Source organism: Pollicipes pollicipes, unplaced genomic scaffold, assembly GCF_011947565.3.
Source record: "Pollicipes pollicipes isolate AB1234 unplaced genomic scaffold, Ppol_2.1 Scaffold_6686;HRSCAF=7923_pilon_pilon_pilon, whole genome shotgun sequence".
NCBI lineage: Eukaryota > Metazoa > Arthropoda > Thecostraca > Pollicipedomorpha > Pollicipedidae > Pollicipes > Pollicipes pollicipes.
Genome location: NW_023596921.1, coordinates 3,250,383 through 3,275,272, shown reverse-complemented (window position 1 = coordinate 3,275,272; position 24,890 = coordinate 3,250,383). Strand labels below are relative to the sequence as shown.

The 24,890-nt window shown below is 56.1% G+C and overlaps 1 protein-coding gene across 3 annotated transcripts; it reads left to right on the top strand.

Annotated features, from left to right (window-relative positions):
• The first annotated feature begins 60 nt into the window (after positions 1-60).
• LOC119107123 (uncharacterized) lies at positions 61-24,890 on the top strand. Of its 3 annotated transcripts, XM_037230495.1 has the most exons (13): positions 61-210; positions 862-1,245; positions 2,050-2,174; positions 2,525-2,668; positions 17,383-17,593; positions 18,457-18,492; positions 19,682-19,821; positions 19,970-20,005; positions 20,726-20,764; positions 21,433-21,513; positions 21,926-21,977; positions 22,186-22,244; positions 22,730-24,890. In XM_037230495.1, the coding sequence occupies exons 1-13, from the start codon at positions 63-65 to the stop codon at positions 22,808-22,810; spliced, it is 1,536 nt and encodes a 511-aa protein (XP_037086390.1). In that variant the 5' UTR covers positions 61-62; the 3' UTR covers positions 22,811-24,890. The 3 variants fall into 3 exon arrangements, with proteins under 3 accessions (XP_037086390.1, XP_037086391.1, XP_037086392.1); XM_037230496.1 differs by lacking the exon at positions 18,457-18,492 and having other exon boundaries at positions 856-1,245; XM_037230497.1 differs by lacking the exons at positions 19,970-20,005; positions 20,726-20,764 and having other exon boundaries at positions 856-1,245.

Genomic DNA, 24,890 nt, shown 5'->3' with positions numbered 1-24,890 from the left:
ATATCCTGGCTCTCCTCAGATATGGCTGCTCTTCTCAATCATAACATCGAGTCACTCGAAAGATGGATTTGGGTGGCGGGGCTAGCTCGGGAAGAAGTGTTCTAATATTGTCATTAGTGGTTGGTTGCTTCGCTTTGCTATGGCCGAGGATATTCTACCCGATGTTGCAAACGTCTTTCGCATCCGCGCCGGATATTGCGACTCAAGAAGGTGAGTTTGAGGCGGGCAACTGTACGGCCTGTCGCGGCGCGTCACCATTCTGGCCGCTGTTGTCCATAGGAGGAATGAAATGTCTGTGTATTTCCGTCGTGTTGCTCCATGTAGAGGAACAAATTATAGGGCTCAAACTAGGTGCTCAAGCGATGAGTGTTTAATTCTCGTGCTAAGCCAATTTTGGGAGTAATGTTTCAAGCACCAGCAAAATTAAGCAAGGTTGCCTTATGACCTGCATAGTCACCAATTTGCAGCTGATCTTTAACCATTTCCCTAGCTTTTTGTTTTTAGATATAGGTATGATTGGTGTATACAGTACTAAAGCAGTTGAAGGTTTGACAGTCATATGAAATTTCATTGGGCATAATCTGGGTCATACCTTGCATCCTTTTTTGCTTTCTTATCAAGTGAGTCAAAGCATTGAGTGGAAAACCATTTTCCTGTCAGCCATATGATTGGTAAGTTTGCAGTGGCCATGACATTTACAATGCTGCTTAGAACTTTGCTGATGTTTTTGTACTGATTGATGCATATGCAATATATTTACTGGTTTCAGTTAGGCAGGCATGTTTTTTACAATTATGTTTTACAGCCTATGTTTAGGTTCAACAGCTTTAAGTATGGCTGGTCCTTGGATGACAGTTTCAGGCACATACCAGCCCAGCATCCTTCCATGCTGTCACCCAGTGACATTCACAAAGGAACTGAATGCACTCTACTTCACCGAGTTGTGTAACCAGCTGAAGTGGCGGGCTGACCGGCGGCGGGAGGACACAGCGCGCCTCCTGCTCCCACCCGAGCCGCGTCACGACATTTGGACACCGGGCCTGGCCGGCTGGTGTCGGGACGAGCTTGCGCGCGCCTGCGGCACTCTGCTGGACGAGCCGGCGCTCGAGCGGTACCGGCGCGCCATGCACCGCCGCGACGACGGCGACGCGGCCACAGCCAACCTGACGCGCTGCCTGGAGACGACGTACGGCGTGCGGCGGGAGGAAGTCCGGCCGCCGCGGGCGCTGCTGCAGCCAGCCGCAGGCAGGGAGCGACTCTCGGCGGCGCGCGCTCACCGCACGGCACGGCCGCGCACGCCCCCCCCCCCCCCCCCCCGCCTTCGCGGGACTGGTGACGGCGGGCCGTCTCGCTAACAGCGTGGCGTGGCGCCCTGGTGGTGTAGACCAGGCGGCCTGATGGACTCACCGCATTACTGGGGAACTGTGCTGGACGTGGGCAGTCCCGAGACACGCCTGGACATACCGCATGACTGGGGAACTGTGCTGGACGTGGGCAGTCCCGAGACACGCCTGGACATGACATGGCCAGGTCGGGTGGCGTGGAGTGCTCTCTAAGACCATGCCTCGATAACACCCCCCTTCTACATTGGTCTGTGTTCTGAGCCTGCGCCTGTGTTCGGGCCATATCGCATGATGTTCTAGACAATACCTCAAGAGTGTAGAGATAGGCCGCTGTAGCTCAGTCACTACAAGGCCAGCTACTAACCTCCAGCGTGTCATCTGTGCCTTGTTTGGGTGTGTTTGAGTTTGAGTTTGAGTGAGTTTGAGTGAACATGCTTGAAATAACATGCATTCGCACATATGAATTTAACGTACGTGAGCATTGGCGACGACGGTCTTGCTGACATGAAGAGTCTGGACATCGACATCGTCGCAGTCTGAACATGAAGACCCTATGTGTCTCCAGCACACTCTGTCCGTTACTGCCGTCACTGCAGCTGCGGCAAATGTCGCCCCCCTGTCCAGGCCAGCCTGACCGATATTTCGAGCCTCTGATGAGTGCTGGCTCATGCTGACCCTGCCTAAGCTGTGCCGGCCCTGTCCGCAGGTCAGGCACACCACGAGCGGCGCGCCGCCCTGCACCCGAGCATGCGGGACGTGCCGCACGCGTCGCACGGTCCAGCACACGCCATGGGTCGACAGCCCAAGCGCGTGCTGGACCGCATGGCTAGGGTGAGCTGCAAGCGGCCGGCGGGCGGGCGGCCGGGTGGTGTGCGGATGGTGGGGTGTGTGCTAGTTGTGTGTGGGTGGTATGAGGCCTTTGACGAGAATTAAGTTGTGGGTAAGGTGATGGATGCTTCTTATCGGACATCTTGAGGTCAACCTTACTCGTAACGTAGCTATTGTTTTGTATCCTGCGGTCCTGAAAGTCATGGCGTTTCAAAAGAGTGATTTAACACGTGCTCTAACTCGTACGAAACACCCGAAGCATCTTCGGCGCCTGTCGTCACGCGGGCGGCCGTGTGGCCCCGGCTGCCGTCGCTGGGATCGGCACCTGACCCCACTTCGCCCTGTACCGGCAGCCGGGACCGCAACCGGGCAGCCGGCCGACGCCCGGCGGCTACGGCGCTGTGCCTCAGTCGACCAAGGCCACCGGCGCCATGGGTATTATCATGCCCATCTACACCATTGGCATCGTCCTCTTCTTCGTGTACACCATCATGAAGGTGGGAGCGGTAGCTGCCGGTGGGGACGTCCCGTCAAACATTGACCGTATGCAGAAAATCACGTGCCCCCACAGTGATGGTTGGCAGCACAAATATGCCCGTACTCAATGCGACGGTAACGACAACCAGAGACGCAGTGGTGGGTGTGGGTTTCAGTGAAAGATCGCCGAAGTGGACAGGCCGCATGGCTGTATTGATGTGACTAGACCCGGTCGCCCATACCAATTCCATACATTTGGCAAAAGCTTCTCAAATTCATTGTGGCTGGCACAAAGAGCAGGGTGCATGGTTCATCTGTAATCTGGCACCCAGCCAGCGCGTCTCCTTCATAAATATCCAGCTGCTTTGCTGTGGCAAAGCGAGAGGAAGGCGTCAAATTGTCTTGGCATTGATCGCGGTCGCGACTGAGCGGTTGAGGGCCACAGCAGAAGGCGGGCGTCCTCTAATGGAACGACCAGCCGGGCATACCGGCACGAATTCCACACGATCCGGCCCGGACGGTCACGTCCGCTTCGTTATAGACAGATGCATCGGCAAATGCCGGCACGGCCGTTTGAAATTGATCGATTGAAACGTGCTGCGAACCCTGGCGCTGCGGTGGGGCTTCTCTGCGGAGGCCCTGTTGACACTGCTCGGTCTCGGTGCTCAGATCTGTTCTTGACGACTTCGGGACGCGGAGAGTCACCACGGAGGCGCTAGTTGTTTGCTTGCGGCCGATATGTAGTCCGCGGCGACGGGCGATGCCAAGAATAGACTGGCAGCAGCGTACCGGCGCTGCTTCTAGGCGCCGCCGCCGCCTCCCGAGCGGGTCACGGCGAAGGCTATCTGGCAGCGCTGCTGTCTGGGAGCTTCTGGCGGTCGTTGGAAAAGTCGTAAGGATTGTTTGGCTGCAATTTCACCAGATTGCATGTGCCGCTGTCTACATGACAAACCGAAGTTAGTGAAACTGGCTCTGACTTCCACGTGTTTCAATGAGGTAGGCTTCACCTGCCATCGAATGAAACCTTGTATCCATGTCCTTGATTTGAGTGCTGTTGTCGGACGGAAGCGCCCTGCGTCTGCAGCATGACCTCTGATGGTGGCGCCGGCGACGCACTCGTCACGCCCTGTGGCGCACCGCGCTTGGGCCCCCTGAGCCGTGGGTGAGGCTCGTGTCCATCGGCCCCCTGAGCCGTGGGTGAGGCTCGTGCCCATCGGCCCCCTGAGCCGTGGGTGAGGCCCGTGCCCGCCGCGGCCCTCGAGAGCGGCCAGTCCCCGGTCGTCACGCACGGCCGCGTGCCGGGCCGTGTCACCGCCGGCGGCCCTCCGTCTCCGGTTCAGCTTTCCTGGCCTGTCGCCAGCCGACACCGAAATACCGCCGCCAGGCAGATACTGGGCCCTGTTGCCGAGAGTTGAGGGTCTGGGCAGGGGACGCGAGGTTGTGATGCAACCGGCGGCGCGGCACGTGATGGGCGCCTCGCGACGGCACTGTCAGGGGGTCATTGGGTCATGGTAGGGTCACGAGGGTCAGCCTGTGGTCTGAAGGGTCGGAGGCGGACGACGCATTGAAGACTCCATCAGTCAAGCGTGGCGACGTCTGCAGCGTATGATAAGCTGCATATATAAAGCCTATGACAACACCCGAGGAAAAGTGAATTTTACACCGCACTTTGACTTAATTTCTAAGACTGGTGACATGTCCCTTTTGGGCCTCGTGCCTCGTTCGTGCGATCCTTCTGGGATCTGGCACCCTGTGTTCCTGCTGGCCGCGTCTGTGCCCCTTGGTGGATATTATCACTTTGCTCCTGGCACTCAAATCATTTCTCATCTGCGATGGTTACTCGACACAGGAAGGTGTTGCCGGGCCCGGCTTTCCCCACACCATATGAGGATGCCCATGACTGTGCTCAGACGTGGCATAAGTCGCATTGCCATCTCTATCGGACTGCTGTCTTCGAATCCCTGTTTCACTGTTGCACACGTCACTATCTTCGGTGACGCCAGAGAAAAGTGGCGGTAGTTGCCCTGTTGCTTTCATCAGTTGACAGTCCCGTACAGTGCGACACACGCGTAATCACCTGCGCCTCAGGACTCGTGCTGTCAACCGGCTGGTTGCGGCCGAGCGGCCGGGACCAGCACTGCTGCGGTGGTTGTGCTGATCCGGTGTGAAACATGTGTGCCGGCATCGAGGTGATGCCGGCCTGGACTGACAGGGAAGCGCGTCCAGAGAGGGACATATCGCGAAGAGTAGGCAACATTCCGTTGTCAGGCTGCACAGTATTTGTTGTATGTTGGACAACTCCCCACATACATATCAAGGAGAGGGATGACATCCTCCAGAGGTCTGCTTGTCTCCCAGATCTCAGCGGACTGACAAACACCAAACAGTGATGGCCAGTCCCTGACATATACGCTTACATCACTGTCCACCACACACATCGTAAGAACAAACTGTCCACCATACACATCGTAAGAACAAACTGTCCACCATACACATCGTAAGAACAAACTGTCCACCATACACATCGTAAGAACAAACTGTCCACCATACACATCGTAAGAACAAACTGTCCACCATACACATCGTAAGAACAAACTTTAAACACGTACAATTATCAAGGAATACCAGACATGCGTAGTCTTTGCCACTACGGATGTTCAAAGCACCTGGCGGTTATCCGCTCGTCACAGTTTTGACCTAGCGCCGCTACATCACCTCCTCCCCTGACATGTCACTCTCGGAAGGTGACATGTCGAACGCCGTACCGCACTGGGGGGGGGGGGGGGGGGGGGACCACTTCGCCGGCCGGACGAACTGAGTGCGTCGGACCGTCCCCATTTGGCGGGAAGCGCTGGGTTTCGCTGCGCGGCGGCGTCTGGTGTCCGGGGAGATCCGAACGCATCTCGCTCCGCGTAGGCACGCACGGAGTAGTGGTCTGGTTTTGCCGCCCTGGTGACGGCAGCAGCACCAGCCGCGGGCCATCCACAGGAACTGCGCCTGCAGCCGGCGGGCGAGCTGGCCCGGATGGCGTCTCGCAGCTCGGTAGTGCGTTCAGGAAAGCTGGCTGGGTGCGGTCGACAGAGACAACTTCCTCTTTGTCCTTGCGCCGGATGGTCACTGCTTTCGATGACCGACTGCACACGTGGAATGGGGCGTCAAAGGGCGGCTCTAGCGGTGCGCGGGAGGCGTCTCGCCGGACGAAAACATGGGTGCAGTCCGAGAAGTATTGGCTATACCGGGCAGAGTTGCCTCATGGCTCGCCGGAGGAGGTCGACGTAGGACGCCGGATCCAGCGGTACCTTTCTTGGGTTGTGACTGAGGAACTCCCCTAGGAGCCGGAGCGTCGTACCGTAGACGAGCTCCGCAGACGTGCAACCCAGGTCCTCTTTTAGAGCTGAACGCACGTCCAGCAGAACCAGTGGCAGGAGATCGGTCCAACGAGTGGTCGCATCTGCCGCCTGCAGAGCTGTCTTCAGTTGTCGGTGGAACCTCTCCACCATGCCGCTGCTCTGCGGGTGATAGCTGGTGGTGCCATGCCTGGTGCAGCCAAGAAGCGCCGACAGGTGTCGCCACAGGCCGGACTCAAACCGGGCGCCGCGGTCAGTGGTGACCTGTGCCGGCGCTCGAAACCGAGCCACCCAGCCGGCGACGAAGGCGCGGGCGATCATGACCGCCCGGATGTCCGCCACAGGGATGGCTTCCACCCAGTGGGTGAACTGGTCGATGCACGTAAGCAGGTATGCGTGACCATCCGTCGGGGGCAGTAGCCCGACAGTGTCGATGTGGACAGCGCCAAATCGAGCGTCCAGTGGCGTGGAGCCGTGTGTCGGCGCCCGGGTGTGTGCCGATGAATCTTCGCACGTTGACACGAGGTTCACGCCCGTGTCCATTCCTTGATATCGCGACGCTTAGAAGGCCCTATAAAGCGCTGGGAGACGAGTTCTGGCGTGCTGCGAACTCCCAGGTGTGCCAGGCCGTGCAGAAGGTGGAAGTACTGCCGCCGAAAGCTTCTGGCACTAGAGGACGGTGCCTGCCCGTAGACTCATCCACCACGAGCTTGCAGCCACTCGTCAGCGGAACATCACGCAGGGCCGGTGGATGCGATGAGCTGATGAAGGTTGGAAGGTCGTCATCCTGACCTTGAGCGTCCGCCAGGGCATCCAGGTCGTCCAGTGGGGCTGCAGTGCCTGCAGCATGGCGATGGTCCGTGAAAGTGCGTCAGCGACAATGTTGTCCTTGCCCGGTACGTGTCTGATGCCAGTGGAGAACTGCCCGATGAAGTCGAGGTGCCGGATCTCCCTGCGCGAGTAATAAGTTTGACCCGATCGCGGACACCAGGGGCTTGTGATCCGTGAAGATGGCGAAGTTACGATCGACGCTGTGCTGGAAGTACCGGATCACCAGGTACACGGCGATAATTTCTCTGACGAAAGTGCTGTAACGAGTCTCCGCCGGCTTGAGACTCTTCGAGAAGAACGACAGAAGCTCCCAACGGCCAGCTACGAGCTGGTGAAGAACCGCTCCGACGCCAGTGTTGAAGCGTCGACCTGCAGACTTAGGGGCGCACCCGGTGTCGCGTGCGCGAGTCGGGTAGCATGCGCCAAATGCTGCTTAACCCGACGAAACGCTTGCTCAGTGTCGGGAGACCATGCGATGGGGCGGGGCTCTTCGAAGCGTTCTTGCTGAGCAGATTGATGAGTGTGGCCAGTAGAGCAGCGGCGTCGGGCACAGCACGATGGTAGTACGCCACCATTCCGATGAAACGCCGGAGCTGGTTCTCCTTAGTTGGTTCCGGAACATCCTGCACCGCAGATATTTTGTCTGGAAAGGGGCGATGCCGAGCTCAGTGACTTCGTGGCCGAGAAACTGAACTTTTTAGGTCCCGAACACACATTTATTTTCATGGATGACCAGCCCGAACTTGTCGAGTCGTTCGAGGACCATTTGAAGGTGTTCGAGATGCTCGTGCTCCGACGTGCTGGCGACCAGGATGTCGTCCAGGTAGACAAATGTCCCTGGCACTCCATGCAGCACTTCATCCATGAATCGTTCGAAGGTTTGGCTGGCATTACGAAGACCGAACGGCAACCGGATCATCTCGAAAAGTCCGAATGGCGTTGTGATAGCGGTCTTCGACACATCCGACTGCTCCACCGGGATCTGGGTATATGCGCGGACCGGGCCTAGCTGGGAAAAAACCTCGCAGCCGTAGAGGTGACCGGCGAAGTCTTGCCGGTAAGGCACCGGTTATCGGTCCGGAACGGTGGCAGCGTTCAGCGCACGACAAACACCGTAAGGGCTCCACTCTCCGGGAGTAGATTCCGGTACCAGGTGCAGAGGTGAGGCCCGGCTGCTCTTGGATGGCCTCAGGACGCCGAGCTTATGCAGCTTGTTGAATTCCTCCCGATAGATCTCGAAACGATCCGGGGGCGAGCGCCGTGGTCGCGCGACACACAGCGGTCCAGTTGTGATGATGTGATTAGTCAGAGAGTGGCGCACCGGAGCTGGACTTGGGGGTTTGGTCAGCCGCGGAAACTGTCGAAGCAGCTAGGCGTAGAGGGAACCTTCAGGTGCCGCACTGGAGACGGTTCTCAGTCCCAATAAGCGGATGGTGGCCGGAGTTTCGCGGGCACAAGCCTGGCCTGGTGCATCCCGCAGGACCCGGAGGCCCATGTCAACCGTCGGCTGGTGAGGTGCAAGGAAGTCTGCGCCTAGGATCGGAGTGGCGACGTCGGCGATAACTAACTACCATTCAAAGTTGGACCCGCCGCCGAGCTGGACGGCATGCCGGCATCATTCAAATGTCTTCACTGCGGTACCATTGGCAGCCTCCAACCGAGTTGTTGTTAATTGGAGTTTTAGGGCGCGTCGACTACTGTGGTCATTTTGCGCCCATAACAGCTATATTACGGCCTACGGCGGTAAATGACTAAAAAAATGTATATTACTCGGAAATGAAAATGGCTGCGTTGTGTCAGGAACGCGTCATTGATACGAAGCTTTCGGCAGCTTAAAAACTTCCTCAACGCGATATAAACTATTCAGGCAGGTGTATATAAAGTGCAGAACTTAACATGCGATACGAACCTGAGGGTATGTTCGATATGTGGCGAGTCGTCACCTAGTAAATCGGAGAGTGTCAGGGACGGCGCCGCCGGGCCAAAGAACCTCAGACGCTCGACGCGTAGTATGGGACAGCATATGAGCACATGTTCCACTGTGAGCGTGGTGTTGCAGTGGCGACATCGTGGTAGTTCGTCGTGACATAGCAGGTATCGATGTGTAGCATAAGTATGGCCAATCCGCAAGCGACACAGGATTTCTTCCTCCCGTCTAGACTTTCGATAGGATGACTGCCATTCCTGAACAATCGGCTTGATGTTTTTCAGTTTAGTGGTGCCCATCGCATCCCATGCGTTCTGCCATTCCCCGCGCAAAAAGGAAGAGATGGCCGAGTACAGGTCTGTGGCGGGTATCGGAAATGCTGCGACAGGGACGACGAGTAGCACGCCTTGCAGCAGAGTCAGCCAGCTCATTTCCCTCAATGCCAACGTGGCTCGGAATCCAGCAAAGTACTATGGTCTTGCCAACCCGGTACAGAGTGTCGAGACGCAGTAAAATATCCTGGATAAGGGGATTTACCGGGTTAAAACGCCTTAGTGTCGAAAGGGCACGTAGTGAATCCGATAAAGTCACGTGCAGACTGTCTTCGCCCACCTCTATAAAGCAAAGAGCCTTAATGATGGCCACAAGCTCCGCAGTATACACGGACGCATGGGCTGGCAGTGTAAATGATCGCGTATCGGGACCACACACAAAAGCGGAACCAACGCCCGTATCCGTTTTCGAGCCGTCTGTATACGTAATTTTGAACCCCCGATATGTTTCGATATGCTTCAAAGCTGTTGACCTGGCAACGTACGGAATCATATTTTGCTTCTTAACCTCCGACAATGAGACGTCGACAGTTGGCGATACCATCACCCACGGAGCGGTCGGCAGGCTACGTGGGCGTGCCACACCCCGAAAACTTAAGCCACTCTCGAGAAGAACATTACGAACACGCACACAGAACGACGCCGCACGTGTTGCTTGTTCGGACTGAAAAACATGGGATATGTGGCGTGAGAGCACAGCGTCATGTGTTGGGTGGTTCGGGAATTGCGCGAGCTTACAAGCGTACCGCATCCCCAACAGCTGTCTTCGGGCAGCCAGCGAAGGTTCGTTGGCTTCCACAAGCAAGCTGGCTGTCGGAGACGTACGAAATGCACCAGTAATGATTCTCAACGCAGCATGATGGACCGCATTCAATGTGCGTTTTACGGACTCAGAGGCGCCATCATATACAAAACAAGCATAGTCCAGTTTGGAGCGTATCAGTGAACGGTATAATGATAAAAGTGTTTTCCGATCTGCTCCGTACGATGTTCGTGCCACACATTTCAGTATGTTCAGTGTCTTAAAACACTTGTCACGTAGAGTGGTAAGATGCTCCTTGTAGGTCAAACGCTTATCAAAATGTAATCCCAAAAACCGTGCCGCCGTATTGCAGGGGATCGACTGTCCATAAAGCTTAAGCATCATGTCGGGACACTGACGACTTCGTCGACAAAAGTGGACGGAAACTGTCTTCGAGGTGGAAAACCGTAACCCGTTGAGCATGCCCCATCTTTCCAAGCGAGCCACCGCCAACTGCAACTGACGCGACATGGACGCTGCTGTGGCAGAGCTGCACCAGATGGCGAGGTCGTCAACAAAAAGCGAGCGACCAATCGCCTGGGGAAGACTGTCCCCAACATCATTTATCATGACGGCAAACAACGCAACACTTAGTACACTGCCCTGGGGTATGCCGTTCTCTTGTGTGTATCTTTTCGAGCATACGGAACCGACACGGACGCGGAAGAAACAGTCAGCAAGAAAGTTCGCAAGAAAAGTAAGCATAGCTCCGCGTATGTCATACTGGAACAGCTTCCTTGAGATGCCATATCGCCAGGTGGTGTCGTAAGCCCTTTCAATATCGAAGAACACAGCTCCTACGTGTCGCCTTTCCCTAAAAGAAACGCGCACAGTTGAGTCCAAGGCTAAAAGGTGATCAACGGTGCTACGGTTTTTCCTGAAACCACACTGCGCGCTCGAGAAGATACTGTTGCTTTCTAAAAACCAAGACAACCGTGTCTGAACCATCCGCTCCAGGAGTTTGCACATAGAGGTCAGCGCAATTGGACGGTAGTCAGATGGATTCCTCCCATTCTCGCCAGGTTTCAGCAACGGAACTATGAGCGACTCCCGCCAAGAGGTGGGGAATTCTCCTGCCTCCCACAACTGGTTGAATGCCAGCAACATAGCTTGTGTTGCTGTTAGTGGAAGTCGCCGGAGCATATCATTATGAATTAAATCCGGGCCTTCCGCCACGCTGCGCAGAGAGCTAATGGCAGACATCAGTTCAAACATTGTGAAAGGTTTGTTATATGAAAACTCTTCGTCTGTATGAAAGTTTATCTGGGCTGCTTCGCAACGAGCACGATGGCGTATGAAATCAGGAGCGGCAGTTGTCCGCCCACAACGCTCCGCGAACGCACGAGCCATTTCGTTCGCCACCTTAGGGGGGTCCAGTATGTCCTGGCCATTCATATGAAGTACGGGGTGCGGCACTGGGGAGTGTTGGCCTGCTTAACGCTTCACCCGCGCCCAAAGCACCGAAGTCGGCGTTTGGCAATTTAGCTGGCCCACATATAAACGCCAAGACGTACGCTTGGCTTCCAAGATAGTGCGTCGGGCTGCCGCCCGAGCTCGTCGAAAAGCGATTAAGTTGTCCGTAGTGCTGTGTCGATCGAAGTCTCGCAGGGCTTTTTTACGCGCACGTATAGCGTCGCGGCACTGGTCCGTCCACCACGGAACAGGGGGACGACGTGGGGCACCAGAGTGGAATGCCCGTGGAATGCTTTCTTGTGCCGATCGTAAGATTGTGGAGGTGAGTTCTTCTATCGATGCAGGCACATCCGCCGAAACGGAAGCCAACCTGGTTTCCACCCGTGCCTGAAATTCATCCCAGTCAGCCTTTCTAAGATTCCGCCGTTGTGGCCTGGAACCGAGAGCTGCTCCGTTCTGGTAGCACAACCAGATGGGGTAATGATCACTGCCGAAGGAATCGTTGTCAACGGACCATGTTCAGGTGTACCGCCAGTTGGGGGCTTGAAAAACTCAAGTCCAGCGCCGATGTCTGACCTGACGGCAGCGGCATGTGAGTTCGGGTCCCGGTGTTTAAAAGACAGAGAGATTCATCACGTAAAAAAGTTTCGCAATGCCTGCCGCGAGTGTTGGTCTGGGCGCAACCCCAAGATGTGTGGTGAGCATTAAAGTCACCCAGCAATAGAAGGGGCGGAGGAAGCTCGGTCACCAGAAATCTCATTTCTGCCGTCGGAAATGGAATACCAGGAGGTAGGTACAGCGAGCAGACGGTTATTGCACGACGCCCGAAAAGTATCTTAGCTGCAACAGCTTGCAGGTCAGAGTGTAAGACGACGCGCTGGACAAAGACACTGTGGTGCACAGCCAAAAGAACTCCGCCATGTGCAATTGGGTCAGCTGGCGCATCCCGACGCAGTACGGTGTAGCTCGGTATAGTAAAATGAGAGCCAGGTGCCAGTTTGGTCTCCTGTATGCAGGCGATGGCGGGACAGCGCTCATTCAGAATGATTCTGAGATCGTGTAGACTAGTTCTCACGCCCCTGCAGTTCCACTGTAAGATACTTGTCATAAAGCTAAGAAGTGAGGGTAGCCATTACACACCTAGCTCACCAGCACAGCGCGCAGAATATCACTGTCAATAAGCCTGCAAAGGGGCGCACTAAAAAGGGGTCAAAGTCACTCCTTAAGACGCGACATGGTTCAAAAGAACTGGGCTGCGCCCGTTGCAGGACCGGACACCTGGGTCTGGGAGGTACGGCTCGATTCCGCATAGCGGTGCTCCACTCTGGGCCGAATCCTTGCGCTTCCTCCGTCGGATGGAGACGGAGGACCGGCTGGGGGGCGCTTTGTGCCAGCGTGCCCAATCCTGGGTGGTGGAGGGGTAGGACCCAGGGATGGAGCCCTGCCAGACATCTGAGGACCAGCGGGAGGCTCAACTGGTTTTCGGGGCGATGGAGCACCGCTGCGAGGGACGGACTCCTTGCCCGCCCCAGACGTACGGTTCGCCGCCTTTGCCCGTTCTTGTTCGGCCAGGCGTGCCCGCTTGGCATCGCGGGCGCGCCTGTCCGCCTCGTGCCGCTCCAACGTTTCTATCGCCAGCCCGCATGCGTTCGCTAGTGGTGTCGGAGGTGACGAAGGCAGCGGAGCACGCGAGGCGGAGGCGGACGAGGGTGGCAAGGGAACCGATGTGGAGGCCGGTGGAGCCCGCGGGCCACGGACGCGCCGGACCATCGTCCAACCCTCCTCTCCGGCAGGAGACAGCGGCGCCGGGGGAGTCGGCAACACGGAGGGTGCTGACCGGCCAGACGCCGGGGATGGAGCACGGGGCTTAGCCCGGACGCCAACATCCGCCACAGAGTCGTCGGCCGGCGAGAAGGGGGTCCGGACTGCTGGCTGGGAGTCCGGTGTACGCGCTGATGGTACAACAGTGAGACCAAAAGATCTCAAGAGTCCCACGAACTGAATGACAGTCATCTGCTCGATGACGTTGTGCGGCAAAGCAGTCTTCACTTTCGATGCATACGAGAGCTTAGGATGACTCGCGTCGTACAGGTCTCTGGCCTCTCGGAAAGATATGTTTTTGGACGCTTTTAGCGAAAGTACCTCCTTTTCTCTGACGAACGCTGGACATGAACGGTCAAACACAGTGTGTGGTGTTTGGTCCTTACCACAGTTGACGCAATAAGGCTGGTCAGCGGCGCAGTTGTCACTCAGGTGAGTGGTGGATGAACACTTAATGCATACTGGATTATTGCGACAATGGGGTTTTGTATGGCCGAACCGTTGACATTGGAAACAGCGCATTGGGTTGGGAACAAAAGGACGGACTTTCACGCGGGCATAGCCCACGCGGATATCTGATGGTAGACCCGGACGATTGAAAGTGAGAATGATGTTGGTAGCGTTCAGTTCTCGTCCTCTCCTGACCAGGATTCTACGCGCGGCGGTTACGCCGAACTCCGAAAGCTCCTCGACGATTTCGCTCTCACTTACATCACGGAGGTCAAAACAATTTACGACGCCTCTAGATGAGTTTTTTGTGTTGTGTGGTGTAACTATCAAAGATAAGGTTTTGTTATGTTTCCCGTTCTCATCACGAATACTGTAAATGAACTCCTTCGCTCCTAATGCACGCTTGGCCTCCAGACCACTGGCAAACTCTACCTCGATGTTGCCATCCCTCAGCTTGTCACACCTCGTGATGTCTCCAAATTTGTCACAACCGTTGCGTCGTTGGAACGGTGACAGGGTGGAAAGCTTTATATCTCCGCTGGAGAAGATCAGAATCCGAGGACAAGGGGGGGGGGGGCCGAGTCCCCCTCGCACCTGGGCCTCAGCGCTGTCCGACCTCCTTTCGGAGGCCGGGTGTTTGTTGGGTTTTGAGAAGCCATGCAATTTGTTTTCCAAGCATTCGGCGCCGGGGCTCCCCACCCACCTCGGAGCCCAACAGGGGGACGGCCCAACACTCCCTCGGGAGTTGGTTACCGCCAGGGCTACCCCGGTGCTATACACGGCGAACGACGCCTCCCACACGGCCAGGTGTAACCGGGGAGACCCCTCCCCGTCCTGACCGTGGTTCAGCGCCGCCGCCCCTTGACCACTTCAGCCGCTGCGCGCGGTCAGGCGCCCCAAGCGGAGACCCGCAAGGAGCACCCAACCGCAACGCGAGCGACAAGCCGCTAGACCCGTGTGGGGCCCCACGGGCCCCCCACGCCCCCGGATATCCTGGCCAAAGTGGAGTGTTGGGACGCGTCGTGACTGACCCGCACGACGCGCCCCTCAGCCACCAGGATCCGACCAACCCGGGGACGTGGGCGAGGGGGCACGGCGACCCCGATAAAACGAGGATGAGGAGTGATGAGTGGGCCGGATGCAGGAAAATGAGTAACGGGGAGGGAACGAGCGGGACAAGGAGAAGGGGCTCACGTACCGGCAGGGTCGCTACGCCCTGAGAGGAACAGCTTGCGCTGTCCACCCGTTACCGGAGCTGGGACCCGAGGGGGCGCTGGTCCCCTACACCGACCGAAGCCGGTGCCCCTGCGGGGCCCTCCAACCGAGGGAGCTGTGTTGGCGTCACGTCGGAACCGGGTGGCAGGGAGGCAGGCGGTAGTACGCTAATTTATGCCCCAGTGTCCACTAGCAGCGCCCGACCAAGCCGGCTGTCTTCGGCGAAGAACAGCTGCGTCAGCGGCAGTCGGCCTGAAGTTGCGGGCGCCAGCGGCTTCAGGCCTGCTTGTTTTCCGCCTGGGACTTCCACGCACGGGGCTGAACACAAGAAGCGCTGGTGGCAGTAGCAGATACGGTCCTCCACCTGCGAAGAACGGCGCCGTCTCGATGTGGACTGCTGTCGGCGATTCCAATCAGCTGTGGGTCCGACCTGCTGCGACCGGCTTACAGCCTTTTCCAATCGCTAACTCGACGTCTCCAGTCTGCTAACCACGGCTGTCAGGCTGGTGATGACGTCATGCAGAGCTGGATGACCGGTAGACAGCGACGTGGGTGGCTGTGCGTTGGTTTGCAACACCGAGAGGGCGGCGACGGCAGCAGCTGCGGAGAGCGAGGCTTCGAGAAAACGGTTTGCCGCCCGGGCCAGATCATCTAGGGATGTGGAGCAGTGCGAGAGCTGCTCGGACCGTCTGGGGAAGCCGTTGTAGAAACAACGTTCTCAAAAGACCGCTGTGGGGTGGGGCGTCACCTGCCGCCGACTGCCCACGCATGTTACGTACAACCTGGGATGGAGCCTGGTCCCCGAGCTGTTGATGGCGTAAGAGGTCGTCCAGACGGTTGGCACGGGACATGGCCAATCGCTGATGCAGCGCTTCGCAGAAGGCTCTGTAGTCTCCGGCCTGCTCGATGATGACATTGCGAGCCTGAGCAGCCACGGACATCGGAAGACTCGCGACAAGCGGTTTGAATTTGGAGGCGGGATCGTCGATTCGGACGCGTCGAAGGCGTAGTTGACTTGTATCAGCCACAGCTCTGCTTCCTCAGTTGAGAAGTCAGGAAGCCCGAAATGATGGCAAACGGTGCGACGGCCCTAGGCTTCCGTGTCCATCGCTGCACTATCTGGCTCGCTCTCGGCCAACTTAAGCTGACGCGTCGGTAGATCACGTCGGGTTCGCAATGTCGCACACGTCACTGTTTTCGACGGCGCCAGAGAAAGATGGCGGTAGTTGCCCTGTGGCGCTGCTGCGGTGGTTGTGCTGGTCCGGTGTGAACCATGGGTGCCAGCATCAAGGTGACGCCGGCCCAGACTGACAGAAAGTGAAATGCGTCCAGAGAGGGACGGATCACGAAGAGTGAGAAACACTCCGTTGTCAGGTTGTACAGTGTGTATTATATCTCACTTTGTTTTACTTTATTTGGTTTGAGGCGTTTTGGCCAATTCTGACCATTTCACGCCTCAACAAGGTCTATTTCAACTAAAACTAAAATATGTGTTTCGATTCCCCGCGGTGCCCGCCCTTCCTGCCAGGGTGAGAGGCAGGCGACGCCATATAGCCTCAACAGCTGAGTGCGTCGTAAAGCTCCAATGACATAAAAGGTGTGTTTGGGGGGAGGAGTAACCCTACTATATCGTCACCCCTTCACAACAATCGAAGCATTTCGGTACGCTGAAAAATTGAATAAAAGGTCAAATGGCTGTGGATGGTCATGACCTAGAAGAAATTGTAACGAAAACGCAACGCCGTGTTGACGACAATATACTTCCAGTGTCTCCCGCTGGCGCTGCAGGTTGTCATATTCAAGCAAAATAGGTTTAACCGAAAGGGGACGACCACGCTGATGACACAGGGGACGCGGGTGTTTCAAATGTAAATAACCACGTATGATCTTTGTATGTCGAATTCGAAGGCATGTCAATACCTTTTCTTTTAAATGGGCTGTCTGGTTTACTGATGGCCAAGGTGGTATTTCAAGTTTTATGGCATGAAGTTGAGTTCCAGCATTTTGTGGCCATTGTCGTTACCGAAGTTGTCTTTCCAAGTTGTGGATGGTCATTTTTATAGTAGCTTTAGTATAGGTGAAGAAGAAAATGTGTGATGTGAGGGGACGCCAATGCTTCCTTAGCCAATCGATCGGCCCGCTTATTTCCTTCCTGTGATACCCCGATGGCGTGCCCCCCCCCCCCCCCCCCCCTATATCACATTGCCGTTCCAGGAATTCTGCGCCGGGCATTGCTGATAGCGGTACGAATATATTTTTTATCATCAAAATTTCTGTTTTGCACTTTATTTGACATCCCCTGACACTCCACATACATACGTGGGTGTTGCGTGTCATTAGTCTGAAAGATAAAGCTGTATGTCAAAAACCAACGGAAAATGATCAGGGACGAGCAACATATAAACGCATGCACGCATAAACAGTATAAGACAGCCCATATCGCTTAAAAAACGACCTGGCAGCAGGCTTAAAACCTCGTTGAATTCAGTCGTCCAACATACACCGGCAACTCATTAATGCGAGACGCCGCTCGGTATACAAAGACCGCTGTCCTGCGGCCGTGTGTGAGGGGGCTCCGCTAACTTGTCTTCGGCAGGTGATGTTTAAAAACCCGGAGGACGGCGAGCCGACGAAGGATCCGGTCATCAAGGACTTCCACCTGACGACCGAGTACCGGCCGTACACTCCGCAGCGCGCGGCGGCCAACGGGGCGGCGCCGCGACACCGGCCGGTGGTGGTGCGGCGGCCGGCCGAGACGGCGCCCCGCCCGGCGCCGGCCCCGACCCCGGCCTCGAGCGCCGCCGCAGGTCAGCAGCACCGCTGGGTCAGGGCGCGGCCGGGGGTGGGATGGTACGAGGAAGGTCCCCCGCTATTGGTTTCCATTGTGACTGCAGATCTGCCGTCTGTACAGACTTGCTTCTGCGGGTACGGTCCCAGGTCATGTCGAACTTGGTCGACGCGGTTGGTCGCTACTTTATCCAGCTCCCGCTCGTCATAGCGTCATTCAAATGCAATGCACCAAGCTGGCCAGTGCAGTGTCCCTGGCACGCCCTCCCCTGCTGCCGAGCGAGCCCTGTCCTCTCCCCGCTGCCGATACGAGCCAACACCAGCTGAGGTCGGATCACTCCGTCGCGAGCCGGCGAGGTTTGGGCCGGCGCCGCGGTCCTGGGGGGACGCTTGAGGCGGCTGGGGCTGGAGTGAGGTGGGTAGGACAGGACCAGCGATGAAGGCGCCGCGGCAGGCAGAGTCAGATCTGTCACCGACACACCAACGGGGGCAGCTGGAGGGCTGGGCTGCGGATCTGTGGCTGCTCGGCATGTGTCACCGGAGTGCGGTGTTGCCAGGGCGGGGATCGGGTCAGATGCCTCTCTTGGGTGATGTCTGGCAGGGGGGGGGGGGGACTGGTCTATGGCTGCTCGGTGTGTGCCACCAGAGTGCAGTGTTGCCCGGACAGGGATCGGGTCAGATGCCTCTCATGGATGATGTGTGGCATGGGGGGGGGGGGAAGGGGGACTGGTGTTGCCTCCCTGAGATGACGTGCTTCGAGACTCAGGCCGCTGCCGGTCTGAGGTGCCGCTGGCGTTGCTGTCCGTGGTGTGTCAGCGTGCTCGTGTATCCTGCTGGAAACCGTAGCGCTCTGACCCGTCGCCTGTTCTGACTCGCGGCTCAGAGCTGGAGACCGTCGCCGAACAGACGTCCGATGAAAGTGAGGCTGGGTGGGGTGACGCGGTGACGCGGAGGCGGGCCGCTGGTCAGCCTTGGGCTGGGCCACACGCTGCGTGTGGGATCAGCTCCACATAACGCGTGATGTGCGCTCATCTTGTGGCGCATCTGCGTCGGAAGTTTGAGTTAGGCGCAGCTCGTGGCTAGCTGGTTTCGCTTGGGTACGCAGTTCCATATACACCTCTGCTGTACAGTGCTCGCATGGTGGAGGCGAAGGCCGGTTTTTCCTGTTTTGACGAAGTCGCTTTGATCGTTGCCGGATGGATGCGTCGTGTGGTGTTATTACCTGTTACTGTTCCCGCACTTGTGTTGCGCGTGAGTAATTCAGAACAGAACGTTGCACCTGGCTCTGAATTTAGCAGAGCTTCATGTTGGAATTCCAATTACTATATTCCAAACATGAAGTGGTCTTGCTTGGCGCCGATTCAGGTGGCGAGATGCCGTGGCTCACATGTGCTTGAGGCATGCGATACTGCTCAAATTGATATGAGATATTTCATTGGTTTCATTCTTTGATTGCATTTGTACATAAATCCATTCATTTTGTACGTGCATGAATTTTGTTAATTCATTCAGATATCTTCATTGATCTATTTATTCATTTTAATTTATATTATTTCTTCATTTGATTAATGTTTTGTTCACGCATTTCAGTTTATTCCTAATGAAATACAGTCGCCTCTGGAAGGCTCCAACGGTATCCTGTTTGTTGCTGATGTGCTAAGATGTTGACATACGTGCGTGTCCTCAAGGAGCGTCGAGCTGTTATATCTTCGGAAGGTTCAGATCGTCGTCGTTGTCATGGGGCTTTACGACACACTCAGCTGCTGAGGCTATATGGCGTTGCCTGTCTCTTACCCGGGCAGGAAGGACGGGCATCGCGGGGAATCGAACCCAGACCTCTGGTTTCCCAGACGCGCAGTGGTTAACGCAGGCTTGTTTGACGGATCTCGCCTTTGTGAGATATTTTCTGTATTTCATACAACGCCGATGCTTCACCCGGTGTCTTCCGTGTTCTCAGAGAATGCAGAACGGCCGTGTCCCCATGCCTTCAGAAGATCCTTACCTGGAGGGGGTATCGTAACTGGGCCATGACCCCAGAGAATGCTCAAGACTGATTGTTGTCATCATACAGCTCCTGTAGCGTGCGCCCGTGCCCTCGGTGTCCTCAGAGGATGCCGAGATTGACCAGCTGCGCCGCCGCCTGGAGGAGACGGAGAGGGCTATGGAGCGCATCATGAAGCAGATGAGCACTGTGTCGGAGAAGCTGAACGTCGCCAAGATCAGCTCCAATATCAAGGCGCTGAAGCAGGTGAGGCAGGTGATGTGGTTAGCGCTTGGTGTCGCCCCTGTCTGAAGCGTGGGAGGAGTCGATGGTAAGCTGGCGATCCGCTGGCGCCCTGCCGTGGCTGGCTCTGGGCAGGCTGACTGACCTTTGTCTGTCTGCGCACGCGGCCAAGGACGCGGTCCAGGAGGATCAGTTTGGTGGGGATTCGGTGAGTTGCATGAACTCGAATCTGTGGATCCGTTGTATCTGCATAGTCCACAAGCTGAGTCGCTGAATTTGGTGTGGTTGTCGTTAAGTACGTTTTTACAGGATGGTTAGGGTAAACTGACCTGGTGCTATCAGTAGTTTTTGGACTATTGGCCCAAGAAATGACGTACAGCCTGCAAATATAGTCACGCATGCCTGATACTGCATACACGAGTTGTAAATAGTTGTACACGAACACGGAAAGAGCTGAAGAAGCGGGCTCAACGGATGAGTCCTTATTATGTGCGCTGTACGCTGTGATCGCTGATGTCAGGGAAGTATTCTGCTTTGCACATTGTTAAAGGTTGGGTCAATGGCGTGGCAGCCAATATATCGTCGTGTATGGCTGACAGCTACGACCCAAGTTTGACTTGCGGGAGAAACGCTTTAGTTGTGGTGATTAGATATTGAGATTGTGGTGATCGGTTTTTATACCAGATGGTGTTCTGTAGAGTCTACGTCTGTGTTCCTGTGAGGGCGTGCTGTCACTAGCCCGTTTGTCAGCTCGGGCAATCGTGCATCTGCTGGTAGACTGTGATGATCACATTACCTCGGACCCGGCCATGATCGGCGCCTCCAGTTCGTGGGCCGCCTTCGGGTCGTGTGGTCTCAACGGAACTGTCCGCGCAAACTGTTAGTGTGTATGCCATCAGTGTACAGAGATGTTCCGTGTCGTTACAAGCCGCCGTCTGACCTGGAGGTCGAGCAGCCGGACCCAGAGGTGTGTACCACGCCCCGTCGCGACGCGCAGAGCCGCTGCCTTTCGTGTGTTGCGGTGCGGGCGTGTGTATGGGTGCGGTGGCGAACCCGCGGCGATACTGCGTGCACTGTCAGCCGGCTCTCTCTCTCTCTCTCTCTCTCTCTCTCTCTCTCTCTTCTCTCTCTCTCTTCTCTCCTCTCTCTCTCTCTCTCTCTCTCTCTCTTCTCTCTCTTCTCTCTCTCCTCTTCTCTCTCTCTCTCTCTCTCTCTTCTCTCTCTCTTCTCTCTCTCCTCTCTCTCTCTCTCTCTCTCTCTCTCTCCTCTCTCTCTCCCTCTCTCCTCTCTCCCTCTCCTCCTCCCTCTCCCTCTTCCCCTCTCCCTCTCCCTCTCCCTCTCCCTCTCCTCTCCCTCTCCCCCTCTCCCTCTCCCTCTCCCTCTCCCTCTCCCTCTCCCTCTCCCTCTCCCTCTCCCTCTCCCTCTCTCCTTCTCCCTCTCCCTCTCCCTCTCCCTCTCCCTCTCCCTCTCCCTCTCCCTCTCCCTCTCCCTCTCCCTCTCCCTCTCCCTCTCCCTCTCCCCTCTCCCTCTCCCTCTCCCCTCTCTCCCTCTCCCTCTCCTCTCCCTCTCCCTCTCCCTCTCCCTCTCCCTCTCCCTCTCCGTACCCGTGTCACTGACCGGCCTCCCATGCGGCAGGATCTGTGGGGCTCGATGGACTCGGTGGCCTCGGACAGCATGGCCTCCGAGCGCTCCCTCTCCATGGAGTCGCTCGCTCAGGTACGCCGCGCAACAGAGGTCTGCACTGGCGCCCGTCCCTCACAGCGAACGCTGGGCCCTGCTTGTCATGTTTGTTGTGCTGTGGAAAACACACCGCCAGCCTCTGGTGAAGATTAGCTTGATGAGAGCTGGCGAGCGCAGCCTAAGCCCGCAACGCTGCTGATGTTTCTCAATGTTTCACAAGCGTAGCGCTCCGCCCTGGTGATGGGTGAGGGGCGTGGCCTGATTTTTACATTGTTGTTTGATTGCCGTTTGATTTCGCTTCGGCCGGGACCAGCTGGGCTCTTGCGTCGCTTCCGGACGTCGCCAGCCCCACTGTGCTGACCAGCTGACCAGCTAATGTGCTGACCAGTTGACCAGCTCATGTGCTGACAGCCGACCAGCTGATGTGCTAACCAGCTCCTGTTTTCAGACGGAGGCTTCGCTGGCTTCACTGGAGGATGATGTGGACAGAGCAGCCCAGGGTTAGTCCGTGCGCAGGTCCCACATCTGCCTTGTTGCAATGTTAGGAGGGGTATAATGACGAGACAAAGCTGTCATTGCGGTGCAGTGATAGTGACTAACGGAAACGGCGGCACGGAAACTGGCATGGAAGCGCTTATTTGAGTAATTCGCTCTTTTGTGACCTAATTATGTGCGCTATTGAAGTTAATGCACCGAATGGTTTCGCAGCGGCAAAAAAGAAGACAGGGAAGAACCAGAGGGCGGGCACGGCTAATGGAGATAAGAAGGTTGGTAGCATTGCCGTATGGTTAATTTTCATATTTGCCTGTGCTGTTGGCTCGTGGGACCACTAGCCTGGCCTGTGGTGACTGTGGTCAGACTTCCTGTGATGCCGCTAATGCGCTCTGCCCGTAATGTTTTGCTGCTTTGTTTTAAAGTGTTGCTGTTTCTTAAGTTGATTTGTCCGTAAACATTGCCGTAGCCAATGCACGTGAGATGTCTAAGGAAGCGGAACTGGTCTTAGAACACCCCTTCTGGGTATGTGCCACATGCTGCTCTCCCCCGACTGTCCAGCGACCCGAGTGTGAGGTTGGCAGCATTACACGTAGCATGTGTTCTTCGCGTCTCGTAATTTGCGACGCACGTGAAGTACGCTTCCTCCTACAGTAAGTGTATGTGCGCACCTTTCCTGATTAGCCGGCTACCCGTCCCCCGGACCCGTGCCGTGCTGTCCCCCTATGACGGACCGCTGACCGGGTGCGCGTCTCACCAGGTGCCGGTCGGCGGCACCGCGGCCGACCCGGCTGACGGCACCGGCGCACGCGGCGTGCGGGAGTGTGCGTCCGACTCGTGAGCGGCCGGACGGGCGAGACCGCCTCTGGGGACGGCTAGCGGAGCCCGGGCCTCAGCTGTCCGACTGTGCCGCTAACGCCCGCCTCCTGGTCCGGGACCGCCGGTGGACCCCCGCCCGGCCCGCTGACCACGGGCGGACCGCCCTTGGTCCCGGACCACGGGTAGATCCTGGTCTGGTTATTGAACGAGCGGCGGATCGGGCTCTGTTTCGAATGTTTGGTGCTCATGGAGGTCGGCCGAGTGCCACACGAACAGCAGGATTTGTGTGCCCTAGCTGAGTGACGCACGGCAGGTCGGTGGGCATGAGGGATGTCCCGTCACTCACACCCGCCGCACCGCGCACCTCTATGCATCCCGTCTGCACCAGTTATATGACGCACCGTTGGTCTTTCTTCGCCTGCCCACCGAAACCCGTGAGGTTACGCAACGGGAGAGTAGCAAGAAAGGTCGTGGGCGGATGTAGCGTTTGGTTGTTGCGTGGCCTAGCGGACTCTCCCATCAGGCGTGACTCAATCCCTGACGTGCCGGTGACATCAGGACGCTGCAGATGTTGCAGATCTGTGCAGATGCTGGCCGGTGGTTTGGACCAGCGGGGGCTACATAGATAAAACACTAGTAATAGCCTTATTCCTCGGAGAAAAGGCACGAGAATGGAGATGTATATAGGTTGATATTTCGGCTATGTGTCCTTACCGAAACAATAACAGAAGTGGGTTCCAAATTATTTGCCGATAATCCTACTCGATTTTTCAGGTTTTTCTGAAACAGCGAGCCATGGCTTTTATAGGACACCAACATTCAGGGACTAAATAAGGGGCAATTGCCAGCCATTATACAGCGCATATCTAAGAATATAATCATCAGCCAGATACAGTGCATATCTAAGAATAAGATTGCGCGAAAATACGTGTACATGCAAACGAATTCACCTAAGCAGGCATCACGCATCACGCTTCATTCAAACATGCAAGCGGGTTGAAGTAAACAGGCCTCACACACCAATTATACATGCCCGACGCGTGATGCGCGATGCGCGTTCAATTGAAATCGCTTGCACGCACAATTGGTGCGTGATGTGCGAGGTCTATTTACTTCAACTCGCTTGCATGTTTGAATGAAGCGTGATGCGTGACGCGTGTTCACTAGAAATCGTTTGCGTGTACACGTATGTTCGCGCGTTCTAATTCCTGGCTGTGCACTGTATCGTGGTAATGGCTGGCAGCTGCTGCTCGTTTAATTCCCCCAATGTTGGTATCCCGTAAAAACTGTGCCTCGGTGTTTAAAAAAAAACTGAAAAATCGAGTAGGATCATTGGCAAGCAATTTTGAATTCACTTCTGCTCTTGTCTCGGTAAAGGCATGTCGTCGAAATGTCAATCAGCCCATGCATATCTCCATTCCCGTGATTTTTCTCCGATGAATAATACTATTACTACTGTCTTATCTATGTGAATAATGCTCCTGGCAAACGCAGTTACCATCTTACAGCTGAAGGTGCGGTCAACTGCTGTAGGATGTGTCCTGTTTTGTAGCTCGGGGCTGCTCCGATGGTGCCGAGGCTCCGGAGTGATTTGTCCAGTTTTGTTATATTTTGTCCATTTCCTACCCAATTACGCCACCCGTTTTTGCGAGAGACATTCATATTGCTTAATGTTACTAATCCCGTTTTCTCATTGTGCCTAGATCAAATATTTTGTGACCCGTAGATACCATGGGTGCTGGCTGTAGATCTGGCCGTAGCTGTGTCCTCACCTGTAGCATGGACTGTTTACAGTTGTTGCTGGTGTTTGCCAAAGTGGCCATCAGCGAGTTTACGTGACGTGCCATACGCGTAAGGCGCGCTTGAGGAACACAGTAGTGCTACCAGTGTGCAGATCCTCGTAGAGAAGTATCGGATCCAGTCGGTACTTAGTCATTTTGTTTTGAACCTTTTTGCTCTTGATGTGTACGAACGCGATATGTGGCGTGTTGACTCGTATACGTGGTCGTCCGATTAAGGCTGGATGCAGACATATATGTCGGTTGTACAACACGAATTTAAAGGAATCTAGTCGGATGTGCAATACAGATAGCGAACCACGA

What these genes read in the sequence shown, in the direction of transcription:
- LOC119107123 (XM_037230495.1), top strand. Translation starts at nt 63, where the DNA reads ATGGATTTGGGTGGCGGGGCTAGCTCGGGAAGAAGTGTTCTAATATTG. An exon ending in GCTGCTGCAGCCAGCCGCAG is followed by an intron (nt 1,246 to 2,049) that starts GCAGGGAGCGAC and finishes CCCTGTCCGCAG; the next exon opens with GTCAGGCACACCACGAGCGG. An exon ending in TCGAGCAGCCGGACCCAGAG is followed by an intron (nt 20,765 to 21,432) that starts GTGTGTACCACG and finishes CCCATGCGGCAG; the next exon opens with GATCTGTGGGGCTCGATGGA.